Source organism: Sceloporus occidentalis, unplaced genomic scaffold, assembly GCF_023333645.1.
Source record: "Sceloporus occidentalis isolate IW3139 unplaced genomic scaffold, rSceOcc1.0.p SCAF_36, whole genome shotgun sequence".
Classification (NCBI taxonomy): Eukaryota; Metazoa; Chordata; class Lepidosauria; order Squamata; family Phrynosomatidae; genus Sceloporus; species Sceloporus occidentalis.
In genome coordinates this window covers 5598233-5614651 of record NW_028317016.1, presented here as the reverse complement: position 1 = coordinate 5614651, position 16419 = coordinate 5598233, and the positions used below count along the sequence as shown (strand labels likewise).

At 40.3% G+C, this 16419-nt stretch overlaps 1 protein-coding gene across 1 annotated transcript; it reads left to right on the top strand.

Moving 5' to 3' along the window:
• On the top strand, positions 1–8487 carry LOC149297878 (protein Shroom1-like). The gene is made up of 7 exons (XM_089488078.1): positions 1–2484; positions 3067–3131; positions 4457–5047; positions 5514–6056; positions 6207–6312; positions 6781–7053; positions 8230–8487. The coding sequence occupies exons 1-7, from the start codon at positions 1–3 to the stop codon at positions 8485–8487; spliced, it is 4320 nt and encodes a 1439-aa protein (XP_089344204.1).
• Positions 8488–16419: the final 7932 nt, after the last annotated feature.

Sequence of the window (16419 nt, the reverse complement as noted above, 5' to 3'; positions counted from 1 at the left end):
ATGTCCTCTTTTGGCAATGCAATCGAGAGATGGAGCGTTTCAGATCTGCGACACCAAATAAATGTGAATGATTACACAGGTCGGTTATCGCCTACCCAATCTATCGCTGCAGTGGTGGACTCTGCTTACAGCTCATTTTCTGGTAGTTCCTATGCCGCTGATTACCAAACTTCATTTCAAAGTGATAGCTGCCATTTAAGTGATGAACAACAATCATACATGGACTCTGAGTATGTCAAAGCTATTTATAACTCCAGTGCAGTAGACTGCATGTGTCTAAACACTAGTGCATGCTTGGAAGATACTACTTCTGATGCTATACCAACTTTGAGAGAGACTGATAGCAGTTGGACATGTAACATGAGTACACAAATTTCTCCTCCTGAGTCACACTCTCCACCAAAAATGGAAGATTTGGACTGGCACAATATGCATTGTAGCCATGGGAGCCATTTAGGTCAAAAACTTAAAAGGAGTCCACCAGGTAATCGTTTACCTGATAACCAAGAGAGCCACCGCCAAGATCTTTGTCCTATGTGGATGAAAAGTGGTCTACAAGGAGAATGTAAATACGACAATCCACTTCATAATACGGAAGTAAAGGAGGCCCACTACAATTCAAGGTCATTCTTTGCTTTTCAGTCAGAGTTCCCTCAAAAGTTAGAACCATTCAGCCAGCCGAATGCTCTTTCCTGCCCACCAGATGTTACTGATGAGGTTGATTGCACTTATGAAAACAAGCATTTGTCAGATATAAACAAAATGAACAAAGACTTTTTTCAAGAAATGGACCTGGAAAAAGAGGGGACATACACTAATGACCGGTTTAATGTCTCAAAAGAAAGTTGCTTAACACAAAACAAAAGGATTTCAGAACCAATCACAAGTTCTAAAACTTCAAAACATTCTCTTAATGAATGGGTGTCAGAAGGACTCGTTGTTTACGAGAATAAATATGATGGTTTGGTCAAGAAGCTTGGCAAAGAAACTCAAAGTTCCAGTCCAGATGGAACAATCAGTGAGGGACATAGCGAACGGGGAATCAGTCCCCCAAGCAAAGAACCAAACCAGCCTCTTGATCATTATAGTATGGACATAGATTGTCACAGCCGTGCAAAATGGGATATGAAACATAAACAGCTGGACACAAGAGACAGCCAATTATTCTACAGTGACTCTGATCAAAATTCATTTTCTCCGTTATATAAAGAAGGCACTAAAATTCACAGTCTTAGAAAAGATGCAACTATAAAAACTATCCCAAGGTTATCAGTACAGCTTAAGACAGACAGCTATTACGATTGGGGTTTAACCAGTGAGAAAATTACCAAAGAAGCAACCCCTATGCTCTACCATCTCTCAGGAGGACGGGACAATCTTTTTACTGGTAAATGTAGCACCACAAATCTGGCAAAACCGCCAGAGCATAACCTTGAAACAAAGACATTCCAAAGGTTGAGTCGTTTGTCTTCTTCGCAGACCACTGACGTTCAAAAAGATGTAAAACAACTTTGTAAGAATAAGAGCCAAAGTCAGCTTGCCGAAATCACAGACAGTTCCTGCGATGATGGGACACATGGAAGCCAAACATCTTCTGCAGAGGAGTGTTTGATGCTTGACTACAGGGAAAAACTTAAGGTTGCACAGAAGAAAGTCTTACGAGAAACTTCATTTAAACGAAAGGACTTGCAAATGAGTTTGCCTGGAAGACTGAAGCTTAATCCTTCAAAAAGGCCCTCTATTGATCATTTAAGATCATATTCTTTATCAAGTGCAAATGAAGATTTTAATGTTGACAACCCTAAAAACTCAGTTGATACTAATTCTAAAAAAGAGGAATATGAAAAATCTGCAGTTTCTCGAATAGGAGGAAGGAAACGAATAACAAAAGAACAAAGAAAGCTATGTTACTCAGAACCAGAAAAACTAGATCATCTTGGTATTCATAACACAGGCTTTACTTGGAAGGAAGAAGGAACAGTTTTAACCAAAAATAAAATTTGTGATTCTGATATGATGCAGCACAAAGTAAGAACTCTAGAAAGCAGAGAACGCACTCTTTCATCCTCCAACCTTTCCAAGACCGAGCTTAAACAGATACAGCACAATGCACTTGTTCAATATATAGAGCGAAAAACAAATCAAAGGTCAAGTAGCAGTTCACAATCTCATATGCCCAGGACATCAGGGATGCAAAAATATGAAAGGAAATCCATGCCTAACAATAGATCATGCAATGACCTCCCTCAAATGTATTTACATAGACGATCGATTGGTGCATCTTCTTCTTATGATGCGACGGTGACGTGGAATGATAGATTTATAAAGCCTTCTCTGCTTGGGGCCTCTATGCAATCTGTCAACATAAATGTGGAAGAAAAGTGCATGACTTTTCCCAAACAGTGCACTTCAGAAGAAGACAAAAAAACTTTTGAACAGTCTCCACCTGCTTGTTGGAAAAAAACAAAGACCTCATTTGGCCAGGTATGGTATAACGCTAAATTCATATGTATGGCTGTTAAACTTCATCATTTAGCTCCATGCAACAAGCCAACTTGGGAAGATTTCCTTCTCTCCTTGAGTACTCTTATGTTTCTTTAAACCACGTAAACAGTGCTGAAGAACTGAGATCAGTTAAATGTATTATGGTAACCTATGCTTACTGTGCTTGCATACAATCTATCTGCACCAGATGGAAATCTTAATGGAATGTATTGGAGCATAAAAATCTCGAGAAGACTCCATCACTTTGAAGTGCCTTCACTTCCATCATGTTTGCCAGTTGAATGCCCCTGGGGAAAGAAGGGAAAAAGTAGGGCTGGTAGTTTTTCACTAAACAATATTTTCTTGGTGGGTTGGTAAAATAAGGTGGCATATTTCATCTCATGTTTATTATATATTATTGATGGGTCAATGCTGGACAGTTTCTCCTGCATGAACGACCAGTAGATATATAGTCTACATATATGATGCTGTATTAGGCCACTCTAATTTCCCAATATTTAAGTTAAATTAAACTGAATTACTGTAGTATCCCATAGTTACTGTTGTTTGTATTCATTTCAGGTCTCAAATGGATGTACAAATGTTTCAGCGTCTGCACTTTGTAATAACCAGGGTTTCAACCACAGGTAAGAAAAATGTCATAGTATAATTAAACTAAACCCAATTCAATAGTCCATTCTAGCATATACTATGGTTTATGTGAATTTGCTTATGAGTGGTTTTTTTTGTCACTTTCACCCACCTTCCCTATGATCTGGCCTGTCCAGTAGTGCCCCGTTAGTAGTGCTAACAGTGCAGTCTGATGGAAGAGAGAATGGAGCAGAAAAGTGTAGATCAGAAATGAAATCTGTTGACTCCTCACAAATGTAATATCATGATGTGGTGCTTACATGCAAATGTGCTACTAAGTTGGAGAAAATATACTTTGCATGTGGTAACAAATGTCACAAACTTATGGACAAAACCAAGAAACCATTCACCTTTTTCTAAAAAAATAAATATTTTTGCAAATATTATGCAGCATGTAAGCCCTATTTAAGTAACGCTCCTTATAAATGTTACTATATTCTGCAAGTATCACACCGGAGAAGTCAGTTATTGGTATACGATGGGTTTCTCCCACATCTCAGCTTGTTTGTTTCTCAACTGAAAGTAGAGATTTTTGCGTTCTGTAACCAATATGATGGTCCTTCATTGGGCCCAAAGGCCCATACAAAGGACATTCACCACAAAGCGTGTATATGATTTCAACATTAAAGTAAACATTGACAAGATTTAACAGTGTTTTAGTTTAGCATTTTCTAGATGAAAAGAAATATGTATGGCTGCAGGACATCTCTTTCATAATCAAGCCATTTATAAATCTTTGTTCAGTTGGGTTCCCAAGAAACTATACAAAATGACATTGGTTCAACAGAGAAAGTGTTTCACAGGAGTACTTGGATAATTTGAGGCAGAATTAGGTACTTTAAAAGCTTGAGGTTAAGGTAAATACAGGATGTGCAAAGGGTTCCAGGCTTGTGGTTATCTAAAAAATACAATAAAATCTGTTCCTTTTGGAACAATTTAAATTATTAATGGGTCCATCACAACTGTGTAACTTGATATAAGCATTGGTGAGGTTTAAGCTGGTTTTCAGTGATCTAGCAACACCTCCTGGACAGTATACAGAGTTACATGATATGAAAAGGTGGAAAATACTTTGTATGTTTACTAAAATAACACTGAATATTTCAGACCTATAGACCTCTGTATGTAATGATCTGTAAGCAGTCTGGAACGTTCTGAATACTTTTTTTACTTTTTGCTCCCATATTTTTGATTCCTAGGCTTTAAAACTGGAATGCCCAAATCTTTTGTACAATCTCTAAAAATTTTTTACATTTTTGTTTTAAAACAGCAGTGCTATATTATAAAATATCTGGGTTTTTTTTATTTGTTATTTCCATAGATTATCTGATGCAGAAGACAGGAGATTGTCTGACAGAGGAAGAGGGAAGTCAATGGAGGAAATTGGCAGTACAGACATAGTCAGGCTTTCAGTACTCAGCCAAAGCTCTGATCAGCTTTACCACATTAAAGAGCCTAAAGTATTGCCAAGGACGGAAAGCGCAAGCAGCACATCTGTGGTCCATCAAGAAAAGCTTTGGGTCAGCACAGTGAACGACTTAGGAAACGTGCCTAGTCAAGCAAGTAAAGAGAACTTTGTGAGGCTCCCTAGATCAGATGTTGCAAGCTCGGCACGAGATAGACATTCCAGGCCCTCAAAAGCAAGTGCTATTTCCTCAACCACAGATAATTCCACTTCTCACTCAGGACTGCACTCTGAAGCTCTTGAGAAAACGCCGTCTTTGGAAATAGAAGATGAGGTCTTCTCACAGGCCGTTGCCATCAGAAAAGAACTGTCAAGCAGGATTCTATTTGTTCCCCGGGAAGAATCAAGAAGACAACTGCCTAACCAGGATGATGCTCTATTTGTTGTCAATGTCATGTCTGGGCATGGGCAACTAGAACACCGGATTGTGAATTATCCTTCCCAAAGGTAACAGGATTGTGAATAAATATATGTTTTGTTCATTATGAAATCTTAAACATCCTGTCTGGTTTTTTGTTTCAGATGAATTGTTTTTATTTATTTATTTTTTTTACAAATCTCACCTGGCAATCAAAGGATTTCTTTTTAACAGTGTAGTTTTGTTTACTTTTTAACATGCAATCGACTACATTCAGAAAAGATCTCTCCATTTTCTAGGTTGTTATATGGAGCCATGAGCTAAAGTAGGTGTCATTTCTCTGGTAAACACAAATACAGTGTTTGTGTAACAACGCTACTTAGTTTTCAAAGTTTGCTTTATTACAAACATTAAAAGCTAATGTTTTGGAGAAAAAAAGACCTTCAGCATTTTTGGGGTTCTTATGTTTCTGTTAACCTTTGTAACTCATACTTGCTTGTTTTGTTGAGTGCCGCGACGTTGTCTGCAGCAAACTGACATTCTTCCTGTCTTTAGCTCTGAAACTGTTGAGAAAGATGTTCCAGAAGACAGTAATGAGGTGAGACATGATCCGAATGACCTCCGTGAAAGTTCAGCAGTCAGAAAATCTCTCCCCAGAGAAGGCTGCGAAGAAACAAAATCAGCAGAGTCAAAGTCAATGAGCGATTCACAGTCGGAAGAACCAATTCCCACTTTATCTAGCCAGGTGAACGCACTGCAGTCATTTCAATTTTCTGCTGGCCAAAACAAAAATTTGGAGAATACTGATGTAGTTGGACAGGAGCCAGACGCCAGCATGATAAGCAGTGATCCAGGAACAGTAGAGGACTCGCCTAGAGTCCATTGGAAAACCTCCAGAGATGAGAGGCATGCAAAGCTAGTTAAAGACATAATTGCTGAAGACAAGTCTCTCGTTGATATACTGGATCCACTTCCTGTAAGAGAATCTGCAATGGATCTTATGAAAAACCTGTTCCCTGTGGACATTTTGGAAATGGAAAGATGCAGGAGTAGACAACATCAAAGAAAAGATAACGAAGTAAACTTAGGGGACAACAAGTAAGTTGTAATTTAACCCTTTCCTCATAAAAATATATGATCCCAAGAAATTACAGTTATGAATATACCAACAGTAGAAATGGAGCTTATTATTTATAGCCAGACTTTGAACAGGCTTTACTGTTATGTAAAATATAATATTTTATACAGGTTGGGTCTTGATGGTGCATCAAAACTGCCGCCCAAAACTTTGCTGCTTCTTCAGAATTCTGTTCTCCAAAAGCCAGAATGTCCAAGTGATCTCACGTCAAAGAAAGTAGGTCCATCAACACTTGCCTGTTTACATCTGCACAACATACTATACCTTCAAAAAGACTGCACTTTAAATCATGCCCCTGTCGATACTGAGTAGGTTAAGAGATATAATGGTAGCATATCCACGGTCATCTTGAACCAGACTGAGGGATCAATGTAATGTTACTTTCCAATGTCTAAAGCAGATGTTTGTGCATATCTTTTAGATGAAATTAACTGTGACTTCCTGCATGTGTCAGAGATCAGACAGGTCTGAAAAATTCCTCAGTGTCCTATCTGATCATATTGTGGAAAATGTGGAGACAGAACAGCATTTACAGTCCTAGCAAGTCCTAGACCAACACTGGTGGTCAATCAGCTATAAGGCCTGAAGAAAAGGATGAATTGTGTTACATATGATACAAATATCATAGGAAGTGCAGGTTGTGGTACAGAGTTTCTCTTAAGCTGTTCTCATTATGTGTTTCAGATTGAATTAATATCCAACATCAGCACAAAGCTGTTAGAACTCTGTGAGCAAAGAGAATCACTTCTTTCTGATCTCAATGAAAACCTGTCTCAAGGCAAAAATATGGAGTCCGTAGTAAAAGAGATCTGTAAACCTAATGAGTATGAGCGCTACATGATGTTTATTGGGGACCTGGAGAAAGTGGTGAGCCTTCTCTTCTGTCTGTCCATGAGGCTGGCTCGAGTGGAGAATGCATTGAGCAAGATAGATGACAATACAGATGCAGAAGAGATGGTAAGCGAGTACTGTGTATTATGCAACATAATTTATGTATGCTTATTCATATTTTTTACAAGATTCAGGAATCTAGTTTTTCTGACTAGTTTTTGGGTCAACTCACTTCTCCAACAGCTTTACCCTTAAATTCCCATCATTATTCATTCTACCAAGGAAAACTCACCAGAATCCATTAGCTTGAGGAATCTTTTCATGCAAATTTAACTTCCTAGATTTTAAATTTAAAACCCTTGCAAGTTTCAATCTAAATGAAATCCTAAAGAAACCGCTGAAACAGATTCTAACCGTACATAATGTACAAATGTTTACAAATACTAGCGTAAGGAAAATTAATATATCTGTTTGAGTTTTTATTTTTTGTATGGATCATGAAAAGGGCTTAATTGTAAAGTGTTACAGAGAATGCACTTAAAATTATTTATAGAGGAATGTTTACACGGTTTCAGGATAACAGGATAACTAAATGTATTATATCGCTAGCTTGTCCCTTTTGATTGGAACTCTGTAATTATTTTGGTGATATTTAGTTTAGAAGCTAACTTAATGCATATAAAGTCAACGTTATCCAACCGATTTCCTGTCCAACAATTGGCAGTTTTATAATAATTGAGAGATACATAACGGGAAGGAAAATTTATAGAAATCCAGAGAATTTAAGGTGCTATTTCCCGTTTTTACACTAGGGGGGGGGTATGTATTGCTTATTTAAATCTGAAAATATAGTTACATGCCTCTATTCTGTGTGTAAAACTGAGAGCAAAGACCAATGTCTCTTCAACAAATGGACTGAAAGGTGTAATGATAAAGTCAGACACAAGGTGGCTGTCTAATAATGAGATACATCTCCAGCCGAAGTAAGTTTGTGACAGGCATTCACAAAAGCTTTGGCATCGTAGTGTTTCCATATTGCCTTGCATGTATTTTGGGGGGTTTGGTTAAAAAAAAAACAAAAAAAAACAAACATCCCATGAAATATCTTTTTCAGTAACTTACATGGATCACTAAAGAGTAGTCTGTTATAGTCAATGTGTGGCATAGTTTGGGATGAGGTAATTATATGTTCACCATTTTTGCTACAAACCATATATGAGAGAGAGAGAAAAGTTTCAAAGCTTGCTTATTCCAGATCAAATTCTCACTTCATTTTTCTTTTGTTTTTTAAAAAAAAATCAGCAATCCTTAAAGGAACGTCACAACCTTCTGTCCAGACAGAGAGAGGATGCCAAAGATTTGAAAGAAAATCTAGATCGCAGAGAACGAGTGGTAACGGGAATTCTGGAAAAATACCTGAATGAACATCAGCTAGAAGACTACAAACATTTTGTAAGGCTGAAGACATCCTTTCTGATTGAGCAGAAAGACCTTGATGAGAAGATTAAATTTCATGAGGAACAGTTAGAGAGTCTTCAAAACAGTATTCCTCCTCCATGAACGAGGAGGAAATCCCACCTTCTCCGTGGCATCCTTCCTCTTGACAAGAGTCCCACTGGCTCTGTTTTAGTGAAATTTGGTGCTGTTGACTATGCTGCTGCTACTAAGGTTAACAGAAGTTGGGCCTTACCTGAAATGTAGGCTGGACTCGCTAAAAAGCATTTGTGACAGTGTTAATTGGGCAAGAGAAGAATGTGTTGAATTGACATAGAGGGGAAAAAAACAATCAATTTATGTGGCTTGTTATCAGTGTTTTTGTCTTTATCAATGTTGTTACAACTAATGACGTGTCCTCCATTCTTCGTTTTCTGGTTGATGAAATTATTTGAATAAAAATCATATGTATATATTTGTGTTTTGGAAACGTGTGGGAGGAACATAGTGGTAAATCTGCCCAGTAAGAAGGCAATAATATGCAGAATAATATGTATCCTCCTTCAAATCTTCAGAAATTTTAGAAAGGATTAACACCACACGGCTTAATATAGTTACGCCGTAGTTGCTATGGATTCTGCTTGCTATCTACAAAAATCTACATTGCGAGAGGTAGTGTATTATTGGTTAATGTCTAACAGTCTACTTGCTTCTCATGTGCCCCAAATAAAGTAGATTTCTTGCAAAAGAAAAGAAATAATTGGCAATAACTGTCTTTTATAACATTTGAACGTTAAATGGTTAAGTTTTTCTTATATTTTAATTCTTAACATCATTGAATTATGTATCAGATTTTAATACTGTAGATGTACATAGTATTTCTTGGAAAGAAAAATGTAATTCTATGTGGCTTCTATGGTAAATCAATTGCAGCTGTATGCTACCCAGCTTTTGGGGCCCCCATACTCCTGTACTCCCGGAATCTCTACCTTAAATAATAATGTTAAGGAGACCTGTACCATTTTAACATTCCGGATCTTGGGGAAGAGGGGTGCACTTTTTAACATTAAGGAACCTTGGAGCAGAGGACGGTATAGGGAAAACTTGCGGGTGGTCTTGCTGGTGTTGCGGGCGGTCAGGCACTGTACCTGCGGGTCCCAGTAATCCCGCGCAGTCCCGCAAGGCTGTCTTCGCGCTGCTCCCTTACAGTGACCCTTCTCTTGCTCCGCCCAGGAACAAAACAGTCACGTGATGTGACGTCACTTCCTGTGACTCCGCCTTGTTCCTGGACGGAGCAAGAGAAGAGACGCTGTGAGGGAGCAACTTGAGGGCAGCCTTGCGGGACTGCGCAGGAAATCTGCAGTTCAGATAAGGAGGTGGGCGTGGTTGGCCACATTTGTGGCGGGAGCTGGCGGGATTGGACAAAAAAAACGGCGGGAGCGGGATTAAAAAAGTAGTCCCGCGCAGGGCTCTGCCTTGGAGGATTAAATTATGTTGATACTGGCCTAGAACAATTCTTATGGTGAATTTGCCTGTTAAGGCATGGTGAAACCCTGAGAGTTCCCAAGTATTGTTCCCTTCCTTGTTAATTGTTAAGTGACGTTTGATAAAGGCAGCAAAAATTTCCTCTAGTGAGATAAGATTAGAATTAATGCTAGACTGGATGTTTAGGTTATCTGTTTTACAACACATTGTACAGAAATAGCCATACACATACTTTCCCCCGAGGACTGGTGGAGTTCTGTGGACAACCTTGAATAGTGGCATATGAGCAAATACTTCTTAATAGCTGATTAGCTTTATTTGCCATGCTCTAATCTTAACATTGAGAGGGTCAAAATGGAGAAAACAAGTCCTATCTCCTGGCAAAAATTCTTGGTCAGTTGTCCAGATATTTTAATCCCTCTGCTAAATGAAGACTCGAAGCAGTGATGCCTTTAACAGGGAAGCTGCTGTAGGCACTACCCGCATTAGATGCCCGTTTTGGGTTTTTGAAGCAACTAATTGCTTGCAGGGAAGTGTTCCGATTAAAATAAGGAAAACTTTCTCTGCGTCGGTGTGGAGGTTTTGATAGACTCCTGGAAATACCATGTGAGCTGGCTGGCAGTGAGCGTTTCACGCATGTGCACTGCTAAACAGGAGATGCGTTCGATGAAGCACATTTACCACAAGCCTTGATGAATACTGATTCTGATGAATCCCTCCATGTATTTGCAAGTAAACATCCGTATGAATTAAAGTGCATATGATGGAAGGAGTGTTTGTTTAGATCAGTGAGACTTAATTGAACTAGTCACTATGAAGTGCCAGCTCAGCATTTCTTCTGATGGGTGGCCCCTTATAATATATAGTGAATCTGAGGAGTTGAAACTACAACTTTCCTGCTAAAGTCCTATTTTAATGAAAAAACCCTCAAAGAATGCATCTAATTCACCTGTTTTTTTAATATGTCATGATTTGCTGCTGAATGTTACACTAAGTCAAGCAAAGCAGATTCTGGGTATCTGTGCATAAAGAGATCATATACTGAGTAAGACAGGCTATTACAGAGTAGGCAGCATTTATTAAGACATCTTCTTAATTGTGACAGTCCCTTCAAGTGAGTTCTTTCAGTTGTCCAAATCTCCTGCTCTGCGGCACGCTTCTAGGTAAAACACCTGATAGAGCTGCTTGAGTACACCAATTTTCACAAGCTTCGTGTTAATCTGGTGCTGAATAGCATGAACACATCACCATACCTGACAACATTTCAAGTGGTCAAAGAGAGACAATTTTGTTTTAGGGGATGTACTTGTCAGTGTTAATGGTGCTGGGTTTTTCCCAAAAAAATGAACGCATATCATTTTCACATATTGCTGACCAGCACAGGTAAAGTTCAGTTCTGCAGAGTGTGAGATCTAAAATTGAGTAATTGGGTCCCGTCTATGAGTTTATACATCTCGCATAGTGCAGAACCACACTTTACTGGGAAACATGACCATTGTGATGAAATCCCCATTACATTTGTTGGTGATGATGTTCTAGCCTGTGTCTTATTTATTAGGGGAACATTACAGTGCGGATGTAGCTGAACTGAAAGTGTCAGGGATGGTCTAACTATATTATGCACCATTTTAATATAAAATAAGTTACTGCTCCAAATAGAGCAAATCCTAATGGAATGCAACAGCTCTTTTTGTGAATGCGTTCCCACGGCCTCATTCTCTCACTCTGGTCACTACCTTCTGGCTCCCAAAGAGCTATTTCGCAGATAAATTAGTGAGGCCCAGTTCCACTATTTTGAGCTGTCTGTGCTTCCCACAGACATCCAATTAACATGTCCAGTGCTGGGCAGACCTCAAACCAGATTTTGGGTGAAATAATTTCCCAGGCCTCTGTGCCGAAAAGGTTAAGACTGGGAAAATGACAAGCTAAAGGGCTTTTCTATAAACCATTATTACAAAGGCTGCTGGGTTGACACATTTTGGCTCAGGAGAGAAAGTTTTTGGAAAGGCATCTCTGAATGCATCCAAAAACAAAATTAGCTCTCATTCTGTTCCCAGGGTTCAGGAAATGCAGCTTTCCCTCGGCCATTCAAGTAATAGCTAATATAACTCCTTAGAATCCACATTTATTTTTAAATATCATATAAAATACCTTTATTAGAAAATGTTTATAAAATATCTGCATGGCTTTGCATAGCATTGCTCAAAATGTCTTGGTATGTCCCCTTCAGCATACCAAGACATTTTGGATAATGCTATGCTTCCGATTTTGTGGAAACAGTTTGGGGAAGACAATTTTCTGTTCCAGCATGACTGCCCCAGTACACAAAGCAAGGCCCATAAAGACATGGTTGGATGAGTTTGTGGAGGAACTTAACTGGCCTGCACAGAGCCCTGACATCAACCCCATTCAACACCTTTGGGATAAACTGGAATGGAGATTGCAAGCCAGGCCTTCTCGTCCAACATCAGTGCCTGACCTCACAAATGCTCTACTGGATGAATGGGCAAACAATCCAAAATCTTGAGGAAAGCCTTCCTAGAAGAGTGGAAGCTGTTATGCCTGCAAAGAGGGGACCAACTACATTTTAATGGCCATATATTTAGAATGCAATGTCATAAGTCCCTGGTGTGAAAAATTGCCCAGGGGCCCCCAACTTCAACACCTGGTCTGTGCCATCATTACCCCCCCCACACACACACACAACTGGCTTGTACCTTATTTGCCCCCTCTTCCAACATACAACATATGTAAACACACTTACACAAATTACACACACAGACTCTATCTCACCCCACTTACACAATTACACATCCATGCTCACACATGCACATACACACACACAGGGCCGGCCCAAGACTTAATGCCGCCTGGGGCGAAGTTTAAAATCCCCCTGCCGACGCCGGGGGGGGGGGGCGGCATTTTAAACTTCGCCGACGCCATTTTCTACCCTCCCTCCCTATTATATACCCTATCCCCCTTTGTACTTACCTTTAAACAGTCCTGCGGCGAGTCTCCCTGCTCTGCCACAATGCCGGCTTGTAATGCTGAGCGCCGGAAATTGACGTCACTTCCGGCGCTCAGCATTACAAGCCGGCACTGAGTTAGAGGGCTCGCAGGGGAGAGAGAGGGGCGCCGAGCGGGTAAGCGAAAACCACTCGGCGCCCCTCTCTCTCCGTCCCTTCAAAAGTGCCGCCTGGGGCAATTGCCCCACTCTGCTCTATTGTAGGGCCGGCCCTGCACACACACACACAAGTAGACGTGTATGTATGTATGTATGTATGTATATATATAAGCAAACACATAGACATATATCCCACCTCCTGCTCCTGCTTACCTCATTGCTCCTGCAGCTTTCCCTCTGGCTGCTTGCGCACAGTGTGCGGGCAGCCTCGGTTTCACCTCGGGGTCATGGACCCCAATATGTTTTGCTGGTTCAAAATAAATCAGAAAGGGTCCTTCTGAACTAAATTAGTGCAGTCCAGGTCAGAAGGGCCGTTTCTAAACTAGAGGCACGGGCCGATCGCAGCTGTGACTGCTGCGACCCTTGGGTAAGTTAATAATTTTCCCATATTGCCGACCAGCAGAAGTAGTCAGGTGCTGTCGTGCGTTATGTAGCATGCGTAAACTTATAAAATAGAACCTGTTGCCCAGCTGTAAAAGAGGGCAGCATTTTACTGGTAAGCATTATGTTAAAGTGATGTGTCCTGGAAAACATGGCTGATGTGGCCTAGTAGTAATTAGCAGTATATTAAGAGGTGTAAGGGGCTTTGTAATAGACAGAGCCGATTACTGTGAAGTTAGGTTCCGGTAACAAGCCCACTTAAACAATGTTGCCATGTAGAAATTTTGTTAGAAGTTATTTTTTTGCCTAGAGGCCACAAGCTGAAGAATGTTGTCCGACAAACTCTTTTCTTTAAAAAAAAAATCTGAAAATCTCATCTCTTTATGTGTACCACGGCCATTGCTCTACTAAATGTGCGATGACATTTTAATGAAGATAATAAGGCTAATAAAGCACTCCACAGCCACCAAATTTCCACAGCCCCTAAGTTACATCTCAATGGCCCCCAGATCACCCTGACACAACCCTAAGTCACCCCAATACATTGTATCTTGCCATACCGTCACAAAAAAGCTATGTATTTCTTTTTTCATGTTTGTTTTAAGAAGTAAGTTTTAACTTAATATTCAACAGAAACTGAAAGCAAAAAAAAAACCAACACAATTGTATATGAAAGCCACGACTTAAGTTTATGGTTCAGTAAAAACTGGTGTAAAAGTCTAAAACAAATAGAATGGACAGTAGGCTTTTTGTTTGGCTTCGGTGTCACAAAATATTCCCAGCCAACCATAATAAAATTAAAGCACGTGTCTGAATACAGAATGTTTAGTCAGCCACCCTTTGTGTCTGAAGGTGGATCATATATATATATATATATTAGTGAAATCATATTTAGCAGAGTAGATTTATTTGAAGAAACACTTCAGATACCCAGAAAGGGTTATTATTTCTATCAGAGATGACTTCACTCTACAGGAATGCATTGGAATAGGTTTTTATTTCAGTTTTCATCCTGTTTGAATTGGCTTTAATAAAAGGCCGTCTGCTAATTAAAACAGGAGTTTGTGTGCGAAGATGGATGAATGTGCCTTTTCAGCTTCCAAAAGTAAACATACATATATTTTGTACGGTGCTGCTGTAGCTATAATTCTACCACCAGTGATTTTTTTTTTCCCCGAGCAAGTATACGGATACAAAGGCACATGAAAATGCAATAAATTGTGCGATGTTGGGTTAGGAACCATAGTTAATGTGCCAAATTAGATTATTGCCTATATCCACCAACTTCCCAATTGGGAAGTTGTGCGTGAAGAATTCATTTTTTTTTTTTTTTTTTTTTTTACACACAAAATTGTTTACATACAATGTATTGTGAGTTTTAGGGCTGTAGAACAATGTGATCAACTCACACCTACCAATCAGTCTGAGTTCACAGCAAAGAGGGACATTAGGGAAGGAAAGAGGTAGCGCTGGATTTGGTCCAGAAGAAAGATACTTAGAAGGCATGAAAATGAGAGCTCAGTAGATATTCTTAGAATGCTACATGTTGAGAGCCATGTCCACAGACAGAAAAATTGAAGTAGGAGGCTAAGCTCAATGATTTTTGCCAGTAAACCACAAATTCATACATTGTCTCAATTGTCTTGTTCCAATAGAATAATCATATTTTGTGGCAATTGTAAAACTTCTATATCGGTAACTAAACTGAGACCCAGCACAATGTACATCTGATAAGAGGAGGCTAAAGTACATGTCACGGTATTATTTTACAGGTAGTTTCATTTTGTGTATCTACTAGGTGGAGCCACCCAAAAGTTTGCAGCTAGGCTAGTCTATGTAGTAGTATAGTATATATACTAATATACACACTAATATACACATACACACACAGTGTATATTGTTAATCAAACATTTATTATGCCTATGTATCAAGTGTGTGCTCCAGCTTACTTGAATTCACCTATCCTTTCTAAGAGAAGGTCATGGCAATTGTTTTCTCAGAGATGAAACAGCATCCTGACTTAGATAATGGTTCATCACAATGGCAAGGCTGCATTGCTCACCAGCTTGGGACCCTAGGCTGCCACCAACGTTGCTTATATGTTTGGGCTGGCTCTGTTTATAAGCATGAAGTTCTCCTTAAATTAGCAGTAATGACTACAATTTTAGATGAGCCTTGCTCTCCGTGTTAGTGGTGGATCTCAGTTGTGGGTGGCCTAGCTTCTACGCATGTTCCTCCACCGCAACCTCTCTGCAGAGGAATCGCCTACTGCGTTGATCGCAGGTTGCGCCTAGATCCACATTCGCAGTCACTGTGCACGCGTGACAAATCCATAATGCCCTGACAAATGTTGACTGTAAAACCTCCAGCTGTACCCAGCTCATAACATTCTCGTGTAATAGGATACTCTAATAGTAACCAGGGCCGGCTTTTGGGGTGTGCGACCTGTGCGACCACACAGGGCGCCACACTCCAGGGGCCGCCGCCGCCGCCGTAGTGTACCGCTGCCGCCAGCAGCGTACCTAGCGGGGGGGGGGGGGCGGTCCGCACCGGGTGTCGCTCATCAGGGGGGCACCCGGCACCCCTCCAGAGACGGACAGTAATGTCCGCCGCTGGAGGAGCAGGCTCGCAAGGGAGCGGTATCGGAGGTCTTTAACAGACCTCCGGCTCCCTTGAGTGATTTTAATCCGGTTCAAGGATCTCCCTTGAACCCGGCTTAAAATCACTCAAGGGAGCCGGAGGTCTGTTAAAGACCTCCAACATCGCTCCCTTGTGATCCGCGCGGCAACAGCTGCTGTACGCCGGCGTTTGTTGTCAGATCCCGGCGCACAACACTGAAGCCGCGCCCACCGCTGTCCGTGCCTTCTGACCCGGAAGAAGACAGAAGAACTGAAGAAGAGGAGCGAAGAGAAGGAAAAGGAGCTGTAAGGAGAAAAGAGGAAAGGAAAGCATTCAGTGAGAGTGGATTGGTATATGTGTGGATTGGTATGTGTGTGGATTGGTATAT